Source organism: Hemicordylus capensis, chromosome 5, assembly GCF_027244095.1.
Source record: "Hemicordylus capensis ecotype Gifberg chromosome 5, rHemCap1.1.pri, whole genome shotgun sequence".
Classification (NCBI taxonomy): domain Eukaryota; kingdom Metazoa; phylum Chordata; class Lepidosauria; order Squamata; family Cordylidae; genus Hemicordylus; species Hemicordylus capensis.
In genome coordinates, this window is record NC_069661.1 from 18118448 (window position 1) to 18131015 (window position 12568).

The 12568-nt window shown below is 43.8% G+C and overlaps 1 protein-coding gene across 3 annotated transcripts; it reads right to left on the reverse strand.

Annotated features, from left to right (window-relative positions):
• Window positions 1-1371: 1371 nt before the first annotated feature.
• Window positions 1372-8094, reverse strand: HNRNPDL (heterogeneous nuclear ribonucleoprotein D like). Of its 3 annotated transcripts, XR_008307606.1 has the most exons (9): window positions 7379-7605; window positions 5949-6117; window positions 5688-5849; window positions 4838-4969; window positions 4601-4715; window positions 4137-4304; window positions 2806-2896; window positions 2332-2436; window positions 1372-1639 (listed from the first exon to the last, which is right to left on the reverse strand). XR_008307606.1 is itself a non-coding variant. In XM_053251498.1 (8 exons), the coding sequence occupies exons 1-7, from the start codon at window positions 7976-7978 to the stop codon at window positions 2826-2828; spliced, it is 936 nt and encodes a 311-aa protein (XP_053107473.1). In that variant the 5' UTR covers window positions 7979-8094; the 3' UTR covers window positions 1372-1639; window positions 2806-2825. The 3 variants fall into 3 exon arrangements, 2 of the variants coding, with proteins under 2 accessions (XP_053107473.1, XP_053107472.1); XM_053251498.1 differs by lacking the exons at window positions 2332-2436; window positions 7379-7605 and adding an exon at window positions 7860-8094; XM_053251497.1 differs by lacking the exon at window positions 2332-2436.
• Between the last annotated feature and the right edge of the window lie 4474 nt (window positions 8095-12568).

A 12568-nucleotide genomic window follows, 5' to 3' on the forward strand; every position in this document is an offset into this window, starting at 1 on the left:
GGTCCTTTATCTCAAGAAGCGGCCACAGTCTAGCCGAAGCCGATAGAAAGCACCTCTGGCCACTGCCTTAATCTGAGACACCAGAGAGGTTTGGATCCAGAAGCACTCCCAGACTACACACCTGTTCCTTCTGGGGAAGTGAACCGGCAGATCAAGACTGTCTCCTGAGTTCTGAACACACACAATAAGTACCTCCTCATTTTGGTTTAGACGGTTTTACTCCTTTTTACCTATTTCAAACAAGATTGCCAATGCATATAATCTCCCATATTATGTTAATAGGTTTAATCAAGACTGGAGTATGAATAGTTAGGCCCAGTCTGCAAGGGAGGAGGGCTTGCTTGTGGTAGCAAATATTAATAGTCCCCTTTGGTTTGCATTTGAATGGGAGACTACATAGGAGCACTGTAAGATATTCCCCTTAGGGGATGGGGCTATAAGCTCAGTAGTAGAGCACCTGCATGCAAAGAACTCCAGGTTCTTTCCCTCATCTCCAGGTAGGGCTGGACACAACTCTTACCTGCAGCCTTGAAGAAGTTGCTGCCAATCTGTGAAGACAATACTGAGCTAGATGGACCAATGGTCTGACTTGGTAAGAGGCAGCTTCATCACTGTCTCTGCCGTGGATGGGCATCCTTCACAGCACTTACGTTTTATGTAGGAGAACCAGGTTTCTTCTGTTTTCTCTGCACATTTTTATCCATCAAAACTTATGCTCTTGGTCACAACTTTACTTCATATATGCAACTTCAGACTAGCTGCCTGAGACAAGCAAAAGACTAAGCCACTACACACAATGAGCTGAATCGGTTGTACCACTGCAGACAGCAGGTGGAAGGACTGAATGCTCCCTCATGTAGCAAAACCTCTGTCCATTCAAAGTGATGGTCTGAGCGAGAACCTTCTCAACATACAAATTATGTTTACTCAAACATTTGTTCTGCAACCAGCACTCCTTAAATGGTACAGCCCTACAATAAGACTAACCACATGGGGTTACAAAAAATTGAAGTACCTGCTTTAAGATTATTTTCTTTCCTACTATGTGCCCTCAGCTGGTCTCTAGAACTTGCCAGTCAAAGCAAGATATTTCTATTTTCAATTAACACACCAGTCATTTTCTACATGTGTTTGCTTCTATCCTGAACTAAGGTTCTTTAAACTGTGAAGCTAACACTGAAACTCATGGAGTTGAACTACATTTCACAGAATATTGCTGTTTGACAGACAAGGCATGCTATAAATGCAGTTCTTCCTCTTGCACTTTTCAAGCTCAGGGCTATGTCAACAACTTGACCCAACCTTGCTCAAATACACAAAGCTGTTCTATGCCCCTATAAAGCAGTGCCACAGGAATCTCAAAAGCAGCCATCACAGAAGTAAGCATTTTATTTGAGTCATTCAACATGAAAATTATACAAATAAAAATTGTATAAACACAAGAACCACATTGGTGTCATAACACGGATGACAAAAGGATAAAAGTAAAAACCATAAAGAAAAACTAGTCGGCCACTATGTACAGTTGGACACTTGTGTGTCTTACACTAAAAGTCTTTTACAAAATAATCTCATGTCACGAAGACCACCCTCCAGTCAGTCCCGATATTCTGCAAGATGGCTTTGCTGTAGTCTCCACCTACAAAACCAAGACAAAAATCATTGTGAGACCAGTGCAACCTTTACAAGCATTTTTAAAAGGTCCATTTTCATGAACTGCTTTAAGTCCTCTATTTATTCCTCGCTTCACTGTTAAAGATCATATGCATGTTATCTGTCAACATAAAGTACTTCTGATGACCCAATTACACTTTATATGCCCAGAGGTACCAGTTCTGCTCAAACGATGGAGCTGTTTCAAAGAACTGTAGAAATACGGCAAAAGAGAATCTTGGTTTACTAGAAACCAAGCTGTGGAAGCGCCTTTCATGGCTTCAACTGCTGGTGGGAAAGAGAAAGTGGCAATACATCAAGGAAAATTGTTAGCCAGGCGATTCAAATACAAAACTGCCATCTGCATATGATCTTTAATGTTCCCAGATTTAAAAGTTCGTTTTGGTCTGTAGATTTCACTAATAGCTATAAAAGAAAAAAGCAAGCATTAAATCTTAAAGAACGAACACTTAAAATGAGGTTCCACAATTGATATACAACACTAAACAGAAGACCAAAAATGATTAAGCTGTAAAGGCATTTATGCACTTTAACTCCTGTAAAAAACCATTTTAAGTTAAGACACTTAAATCTTCAAAGATTTTTAAAAAGAAGCCAAAGTCTGAAGTTTTCCACTTTAATCTTTACGCTGGTACATGAAGTTGGAAGAGACCATACCACAGGACAGCGTTTTCTGGTGTATGCCTTGCGCTCTGCCTGCAACGTGCGACCCCCAGAGATAGACGTGGTCAGGGTGACACACGGCCTGCAATGAAGTTCCCGCTGGCGGGTACAAACAAGGTATAATGTCAGAGTTAGAAGACAACAATCTTGTTTTGCTTAAGTTGTACCCATTTCAGTACTTTACCTGTTGGTTAATACTTCTATTAAGTTTAATTATTCCTCTACACCACCTGGCACACAATGTAAGCAGAAAAACTCTTATGTTTCTCTGAAGTACTAAGGACGACGAAATCACCTTTTACAGAGTTAAAGATCTATAGACACTTAAGGCAAAGAGTTTTAAAACATCTTTTAACACGTTTTAATTTAAAAAATCCAGGCTATCCAAGAAAGGTTTTTACTTGTTTGTCTATTGATCTTTAAATTAGATTAGATGTATGGAAGGTGATGCCTTCACTCAATACACACCTATATCTTCAAGTAATTCATTAGTATGGCTGGTAGTTGTTTTGGTGATTACCGCCACCTCGGGATGCCTTTCCATATGTACTTTGTTGTCCTGTTGGGAAAATTCACAGCCTTAGGGTCCAACTCAACACTGAAGAAAACTCACCCAGAGTATTACAAGCAGGAAATTGTATCTCCCTCCCCACCCCAACATGGAACATCAGTATACTAAACAAGGTACCAGAATTGTTACAGAATATCTATACTACAAACAACTTTTCAGTTTTCTACCAATTTGCCAGTCAGGCTTCCAGAACTGCACTCAACAGGGGCAACCGATTATCTCTGTGATGTACTTGAGTTCTCTGTGAAGTTGCAGAGAATGCTAGGGCAGGGAAGGTACCAGTCTCCTTTCCCATCCCAAAACAGAAAGATGCAAGGGAGATTTGCATAGTCATTCAGTCCTCCCCAGAGGGCTTTTCTCTGCTTGATCTCACCATCCAATTTCTTGTCCAAGGCAGGAAGTAGTAAAGCCAAGGACAAGATTTCCTTTCAAGCAGGCTTAACTTTATTAACTAATTGTTGGCATGGAGAATTAACTCAGACGGTACAGCTAAGGCCACTATGAGGTACCTACTTAATAGGAATAGCAATGCTAAGAAGAAAAAACTAATTTCAACTATCAGATGAACTAGACAGAGTGAGGCAGGGAATAAGAAAATTGAGGACTGCTGTCATAAAGAGATATTGAGACAGAAGGAAAAGTGTGAGGGCAGCTCTCTAGGACATGCTTTAAGAATTTTCTTTAAAACAGAGGTTTGGAGATGATGGAAAGGGATGTACAAGTTAGTAATTCCATGGCTGCACTGTTGGATTGACAATGCAATCCTATGTATCTTTATACAGAAGCCCCACTGTGCTCAAGTGATCCTCTTCCCTAGAGTGTTTAGGATTGCATCCTTAAGCCATAAACTTCATACAACTAACTGTGCACACAGATACTGTCTATTCAGCCACTAGGTTTAAAAAAATATATATTTATTAAGCACCTCAATATGGCTAGTATTCTATTTAAGACTGTGATCCTAAGCATCCTTATTTAGAAGCAAGGCCCACATAAATTGTAGAATTGGACTGCAGCTGGCTACTAGGGGAGCAATTTGTGGATCCTTGGTCATGGAATCTTCACACCTTCCAAATTCTGGGAGTTAGAAGATGTTAAGAATTCTATGAGAGCTACTCCACCCTACCCAGTTACAGCTTCCGGAGCTCCCTGGAGATTGAACGGTTAAGCCACTGTAAAGCAATATAAAGAAATGCTTTTTGATGTAGTTAAGTGGAAACATTCTTACCACTGTAGTCCGCATATCCTTGTCCATACCCATAACTTGGGTAGTTGTACCCAGAATAATCATATCCGCCATAGCTGCTGTAGCTCTGATCGCTGTAAGGACTGTTGTAACTTCCATATCCTTGATCATAATAGTTGTTATAGCCTTGGTTCCAGTTCTGGCCCTGACCTAAAATGAAGCAATCATGTATGACGACTTGAGTCAGTATACTGTGTTAGTGAAGAATCAGAAGCAGCACTAGGCAGGAAATAAAAGGATGCCATTTTACTTCAGATTCCCTAATTTGGTTTCAGCTCAGCTACTGCAGACTTCTAAAGCTTCTAAGATATATGCAAATAAAATGGCCAACACTCCCCTTCCTTGCCCCCTACCCATATTCCTATTAGTTCCCCATCCCCATTTCAACCAGTTTCTAGTGATTACTTCAGCAGTCTAGATGCATCTTTTTGGTTTCACATACTTACCCCTGCCACGCCCCCTGGAACCACCACGCCCACCAGATGAAGCACCTCTGCCTCCCTTTTGTTGTTGCTGCTGCTGCCTATAGACATCTTTGGGCTGTGCTACTTTAATCTCACACTAAAGAAAGACAAATTGCTCAGCTTTAATGCCAAGAAAAGACTTCAGTTCTTAACAGTAATTTTTTTAATATGTAAGAGAAGACAGGTGTCAAGCATGTTCTTACAAATGAACAGCAATACCTTGCCAGAACCAATCTGATGGTATCTGCTTTCCAACAATTTCTTTACTGGTTCTTCATCTGTGTATGTGATGAAACAGAAACCCCTCCTCTCATTTGTCTTTGTGTCCATGGGAAGCTCAATATTTTCAATCTGAAAACCACATTAAGCCCCTGTAAGTATATGGATTCAACACCAGCTCCCTGTCCCTATCCTATGTCACGCTGCACCCTTTTATGCCTTGATTTCAGAGAGCAATCTGTGACCTTCTCCCATTCATTCTCCCTTACACCTGTTAACTCCAACTCCATTTCAAATGTCTATGTGGTACACCTCTCCTTTCAAATACCTCCTCAATCCATCCCGCCCCAAATAAGCTTTGGGTTAGCCTGCATCAACCAAAACTATTTATTCATTCATCATTAGCACATCTCCCTTGTTCTCCTCAGCTACCCATTCCCCCCTTCCCATTTCTACACACAGATTGAATTTGGACTGTCAGCTCTGTGAGACAAGGATTAAGTTTGACTTAATGAATGGTGCACTTATGCACCATGCATACTGTCTGTGCAGCTACCATTAGTATTCTGAATGAAACCATAGCTGAATAGGACAGAAATGAAATGCTATTTCTGCCCTCCCCATGTAACTACAACCTCCCTCTTGTTAGTATGTTTGAGACTCTTCTATCATCCTCCCTTACCCCTCCCATTTCAGAAGCTGTAATCACAGGAAAGTGATTAGGTAACTCAAAATATTTTCAAGTTGCTATTCTATTGAAAGCACCATTTTAACCAGCTGCAACATTATATACTGCCCCTCAAATCACTGCTGAAGATAAAACATTGTATCAAAACAACTGGAACTATACCTCTCCAAAGCCACCAAAATATTCCTTTATTTGCTCTTCTGATGTATCTGGACTAAGTCCACCAACAAACACTTTTTTGGGTGGCTCTTTCCCTTTCAGAGCTTTTGCCCTTTTGGGATCTATTAACTTGCCATCCAACTTGTGTTCTTTCAGTTCCAAGACCTAGGAGAGAGATTAGTGCAAATTTATATTAAGAGAAGGAAAAGTCCACCCCAATATGCAGAGTTGCTCCTTATGGTTATCTGCACTGTTGCTATATACCTTTTCAACACTGGCAGCATCTTTGAAAAGCACAAACCCAAAGCCTCTTGACCTCCCCGTGACAGGATCAGTTTTAATTGTGCAGTCTACCACCTCTCCAAAGCGAGACAAGTATTCTGTTAAGTCTTTCTTGCTTGTATCCCAGCTCAGGCCTCCAATGAACATTTTACTGCAAAGGAAGAACACAAACTTGGTTGAATTAAGCCTTCCTAATCTTAAAGCATGGCTAAAATAGTCTGAGTTTCCACAGCATGCTCAAAGATTCCATAAGAATTGCACTAAATCAATGCAAAACAAAATTAAGAAAAACCACAAACTGTGCTGGACTGCTCCTACCCACATCCTATAGCCAATTCATTTCCCCGCATTTTAGGATAACAGAACTCATTATACTCTTAGTTCAGCCATAGGTAGCAATTCAAAAATCCAAACCTTCATGTTCTAAGGGGTGGGGCAGGACCACCACAATCCTCAAGTGATTTATCAGAAAGTCTCACACGAGACTTTCAAAATAAAGGCACATAGCCCACTCCTATATTCAACACTTATATGGGGGGCAAGTGCAAAGTAATCTAAATCACTACATACAGATCTACAAACAATTCTTGTGAGGATTTTTTTTTAATGGCAAGCCTCTGTCAAGTCTACATTAAAAACCAACTTTAAAAGTTAATGCTGTACTCATTACTTCCACAGAGGAACAAACATAAAATACTAGTAGTTCTTGCTTAGAAGTTTGATTTTAATGGGACGTTTTCTATCCAAGTAAGAAGCTGTGCCCTCAGGCAGAAGGTTTCTGGAGAAGGACAACTTTATTAGGTTTATAGCCCAAGGACTTAGGCATATAATGCGGGGAAAGAGAACAGCTTTGCATGAACCTGCACACTTTCCCAGTAGGAGGAGGTCTCTATGCTTTCTTATGAAACAATTCTGAACTTTGAGAACAATTTGCCAGTGAACAGTTCACTTGTGAGAAATACAGGAAGTGGTGAACTGCAAGAACCCCAAGCAAGATAGTAACTCTTATTCTCATTTTGCCAATTGGAAGCGAGGCTCTGGTCACTTACTACACAGGTCAGAGTGACACTTTACGATTTGTACTCTTATTCTGCTCTTCCTGCAAGGTGCCAAGGGTAGAAAACAGTCTCCTCCCCGCCCTATCCTCACAATAACCCTCAAGACAAGCGAGGTAAAGAGACAGCAACTATTCCAAGTCACTCTACGAAGATTGTTGAGAGGATCTGAGCCCAGACTCCTGCAGCTCAACCAACATTTCACCGCGTTAGCTGTTTAAAGAGCTAGAACTCCTTATTCCACACCACTCTTGGGGAGACAAAAGCCCTGAACGCCTGTGCAATCCTGAGTCGGAACAGAGGAAGCAGAGAAATGCACGGCAAGACACAATGCACGGTATGCCCCATTCTGCATACCTCAAGAGAAGGTATTTTGTGCCGGCGGCGCCTGGCGCACAGCTCTGCTCTCCTGCCCAGGATGCCACCAGCTCCCTTGCCAACTGCTTCTCCTTGCCCGGGCTGGCCGATCGCCCCGCCCACCCCGTGCACACGGCACCACAGGCCGGCCCACCTCCTCCAGGGGTAGCCGCGCCCATCGGCAGGCTCCGATAGGCTGCTGGTTGCGTCATGGCCCTGCCCATCTAGAAGTTAGGGCCAAAGCGCGCGGAAGCAAAAGAGGGAGGGGAAGGAAGAGGAGACACAAAGGAAACGAGGGCGATTGGAGAATGGGGCGGGGGGAGGCGACCCACACCAGGGAAGAGCTGGGTCACGTGGTGGCTGCCGAAGTCCTTGCTCCTCCCTCCCAACTTCTCTCTTACAGGGCAAAATGGCGCCCGGCTAGACACCCCTCCCCCTCCCGAGGAGCTCTTCCCTCCAGCCGCTTGCTCCCGCCTCATACCCGTCATCCTGCTGGTTCTTGCTGGCGTTGATCTTGGAGCCCTCAGCGAAGTCCTCCTGGCCGTTGCCGCTGCCCGCGTTGTTGTTATTGCTGCTGCCGTAGTCGGTGTTGTCCTCCATGGCGGAGCGCGGGAGTGGGTCGCGGCCAAGCACGCTCGCTCACACACACACAGAAAGACAGGAGCAGGCGACCCGAGCAGAGTATCAAAATGGCGGCCGTCACAAGAGATCCGGCAAGAGCCTGCGCCGCGCTTATATATGGGCTCTTTCAGCCAATCCGCGTACTCCGGAGGCGCAGGCGCGGCAGGGTCCTCTGAAGGCGCGGCGGGTGCCCGGGGGGCGGAGGAATTCCTGAAGGAAATGAGGGCGGCCGGGTGATGGCCGCTGCGGGGTGAAGAGCTGGGGGCAAAGCGTGGTTCTTCTCTGTGATTTCCACGCCGGTCTCTCCAACAGGCTTACTCGGAAATAAATCCCACTGAGTTAAATGAGACTCATTTCCTAGTAAGGCCCCGATCCTAAATATGCTCCCTCGACTGACCTCATTGGGTCTTGCGGCTGGAATCCCTTTTCAAGAACAGGGTTCAGCCCTAGAACGTTCATTATTTCTATGCTGCACCTTCAACGAGCAAATAATAAATATATACTCTCAGGGCGATAGTCACAACACACTGCAAAATAACAAATGAAACAAGCCAACGAGGCAGCAGCAGCAGCAGCATCCTGATACTGTGCACTAGAAGAATATCAGGAGAGGGTGGTTAAAAACGCTCACTCGCTGTTTTAAAAGGTCTGGGGAAATGGAGAGAGTTTTGCCTGCTGCCAAAACGACATAAAGGGCCTCACTGGGAAAAACATTCCATAGGGGAGCGCCAGGGATGAGAGGCCCTTGCTTTCAACCAAGTCTCAGAAGGCAGGAATACCTAGGGAAGGACCTCTTAACACATAAGGAACCTGTGGGAATAGACTGCCCTTTAGTAAAGGTAAAGTGTGCCAAGTTGGTGTCGACTCCTGGCTCCCACAGAGCCCTGTAGTTTTCTTTGGTAGAATACAGGAGGAGTTTACCATTGCCTCTTCCCACGCAGTATGAGATTATGCCTTTCAGCATCTTCCTAAATCGCTGCTGCCCAATATGGTACCAGTGGGGATTCGAACCCGCAACCTTCTGCTTGTTAGTCAAGCATTTCCCAGCTGGGCCACTTAAGGTGGTTTAGTAACATACAAAGTAAGAATAAATAAAAGGGCCCCGAGCAGATGCAGAGTCCAGTCAAAGAAGGGCTGGCATAGAGTATGTGGGGTCTTCCCTGCACATTTAGCATAACTTCTGAAAGCACCTATGTGATCGGAGACCCTGCCTTTAGCTTTGTATGTACAATTGGATTGTATGGACAGTCTATGCACCTTACACTCTGCATTTATTTATTTTATTTTATTTTATTTTATTTCTATACCGCCCTTCCAAAAATGGCTCAGGGTGGTTTACACAGAGAAATAACAAATAAATAATTTGTATTTATGCAATAATTTGCATGATGTATTCAGAGGATTTATACTTTGCCTTTCAACTGAATGGTCCTCAATATGGCTGCAATATAATGTAGTTTTTTGTTGTGTGTGTGTTTTTTTTAAGCCCTGAAATGCACACATGCGAAAATCATCAGCCCTCCTTTGGCCAATGGCAGAGGGCTGCTGCCATGTTTTGCTTTTACAGTCCCTGTAGAAACTGACAGAGCATTCTTTCCTGGCAAGAAAGGAGGAAGCAGGCTCACTGATGGCTGGAGCCAGGCTGGTCTTTCCCTTGCCATGATCTGCATGGCATTCTCCAGAAGCCTGTCATCCTGTGGCTGAAGCCAGAAGTCAGAAGAGTCTTCCCTTTGAAGGAGGGGATATTTGTACATATGAAGGTTGCTTTTCAAGTGATATTAGGAACATAGGAAGCTGCCATATACTGAGTCAGACCATTGATCTATCTAGCTCAGTATTGTCTTCACAGACTGGCAGCGGCTTCTCCAAGTTTGCAGGCAGGAATCTCTCTCAGCCTTATCTTGGACTTGGAGATGCTGCCAGGGAAGGAACTTAGTTGCTCTTCCCAGAGCGGCTCCATCCCCTGAGGGGAATATCTTACAGTGCTCACACTTCTAGTCTCCCTTTCATATGCAACCCTGCTTAGCTAAGGGGACAAGTCATGCTTGCTACCACAAGACCAGCTCTCCTCTCCTTTGTATGCATGATATATAATGCATATAGATTTTTTAAAAAACCTAATTTAATTATTAATTAAAAAAAAAAAAAACTCTGAAGCATGGAGGGTGAAAGGGAACACTATCTAGAACTGGCCTAGGTTAAAAGCCTATTACCATGAAGAAAAATTGAGGCTAAATTGTAGATTTTGCTTAAGGATATTTATGCAACGTCATTATGCATCCAAGCTATATAGAGCAATGAAACAGAATTAATTTGTCATAGAAGAGGTTTTGGATTTTAGTACTGGTTATGGACTCCCAGGAGAAAGGGCCAGTAAGAAACACATATGTCTGATGCTCAAGTACTGGGGAATGGACCTATGGTCAGATATCAATCCTCCAGGATGCTGTGCATTTTGGACAGCCCCCTTCCTCCACATGTCCCTCCATATCTGGTCAGCTGCTAGTCAGTAGCCACTACTTATTGTATCAGCAGATTTTATCAACATGTGCGCACGCACATGCACACCCTTTCATGTCAAGACAGCACAACTGCTTGACTCACAGGGCCACCAATTTGTTTTCCTACATTGTGAGGAGAGCAGCCCAGTGCTAGTGTGGATTCACGATGCCAGCATATCTTAAGTTCTGCCAGCACAGGGGAATTCAGGAGTGACCCTATCCCTCCCCTGTGGGGATAAGTCTGAGATAGAATTTCACTGTAAGGTCACATTCACTTCACTGTTAAGTGTCGTCCTTCTGCCTTCAGTGAGGCTACAGCTGGCTGAAGTATAAATACAGCAATCTGGTTTAATTGCCCTTCATTATACGGTATGATAAATGAAGGCTGCTATAATGGTGCATTTCTCACATCTGTTCCAGAGGAGAGTCACAGATTGATTCAGCACCTCCCCCTCTGGCAAGAATGGAAGGCACGGCATCTCCAGAGAGATAATTAGAGGAAAAGATCTCTCCCCGCTTTAAAGACTGTGTGAGCAGCAGAGGCACTCTTACCCCTGGATTTCGGGGCAAAGTCCAGGGCCTCCATAGCCCCTGGGGCCCCCCAAATCCTCTTTAATCTGTCCCCGGTGGTGTGGTCACCCGATGGAGCACAAAGACGGTTCGTTTGCGGGGTAGGTGGGGGGCTCCAAAGGCCTTTAGTTCCAGACTCCAAAATTACCTAGGTGCACCTCTATGTATGACAATCTCCTAAATCACTGATCTTCATTAGGCAATAATGTGTGGGCTCTGAGTGACAGCTGGGCCATGCCCTGGAGTAAACTGGGTAGCAACAAGAGAAGCACAGTCTAAAGAGTTGTTACAGGCAAGAGGAAAGAGCAGAGAGTGTAGGAGAAACAGCAAGAGGAGCAAAGAACAGAGAGATGAAGGCACATATAAATTCAGACAAGATTCCCATGCTTTTGTTTATTTTTATAATGTATATGCACATACATCATCAAAACAAACAAGAAGCAGCATGGGAAACAACAACAAAACGCTAGAAAGAGCAGCAGATAAAAGCAGCAGCAGTAAAAAGCCTGGAAAAATGAAAAGGGTTTTGCTTGGCACAGAGGAGACATCAAGGTAGATACTAGGTAAGCCTCCCTGTGAAGAGTTTTTCACAGATGGGGTGTCACCACTGCTCAGGCTGTCTCCCCAATCACCTCCCACCTCATCTCAGAGATTGAAGGCACTTGGACTTGGAGGATTACAGCCTGGAGACAAAAGCTGGACCTTCAGCCCTAGTCTGAAAGGTAGAAGACCTGAAGGATGAGGGCAACAAGATGGGATTAAAGACAGCATCCTCCAAATAGAACCACCTTACTCCAAAGCCCATATAAATGAATTGGATGGCAAAAAACAACAGCATTTATGTCGGCACTATCCAAAATGTGAATACATGTGCTTTCTCTCTGGACTGTAGGAAAAAGTGTGTGGTATAAATATTTCAAGCACTGATGAGCCAAGCCATGAAATCTCATTAAACAAATCTTACTAAATCTAAAAAATGCTATGCCTACCTCAGATGCCTGCTGTGTGATGATATGATATGATTCTCATATGATTATATAAGAAAACATGGATATGCAGAGCTTCCATGCTCAGAGGCAGTGTACCTCTAAATACCAAAGAGCAAGGGAACAAGAGCTGTTGCCTTCATGTCCTTTTTGTGGGCTTCTTGTAGGCATCTGGCTATTGCAGGGGTTCTCAAACTTGGATCCCCAGATGTTGTTGGACTACAGCCCCCATCTTCCCCTGCCACTGTCGTGGGGGATGATGGGAGCTGTAGTCCAACATCAGGGGACCCAAGTTTGAGAAACCCTGGATTGGACATAGGGCACTGGTCTGGAAAACTTTTATCTTCTCCAGAAGCTTTCTTCTTATGTTTTTAAATAGCGATGAATCGCCAGGTTGGGAAACCCCCCCCCCCCTTTTTAAGTGCCAGATTTATAAGTCTTTGATTAAAATCGCAAATAAAGACTCTGCCTAAAAGGCGAAGCAAATGCGGACATCCAGCTATAATTCCTGT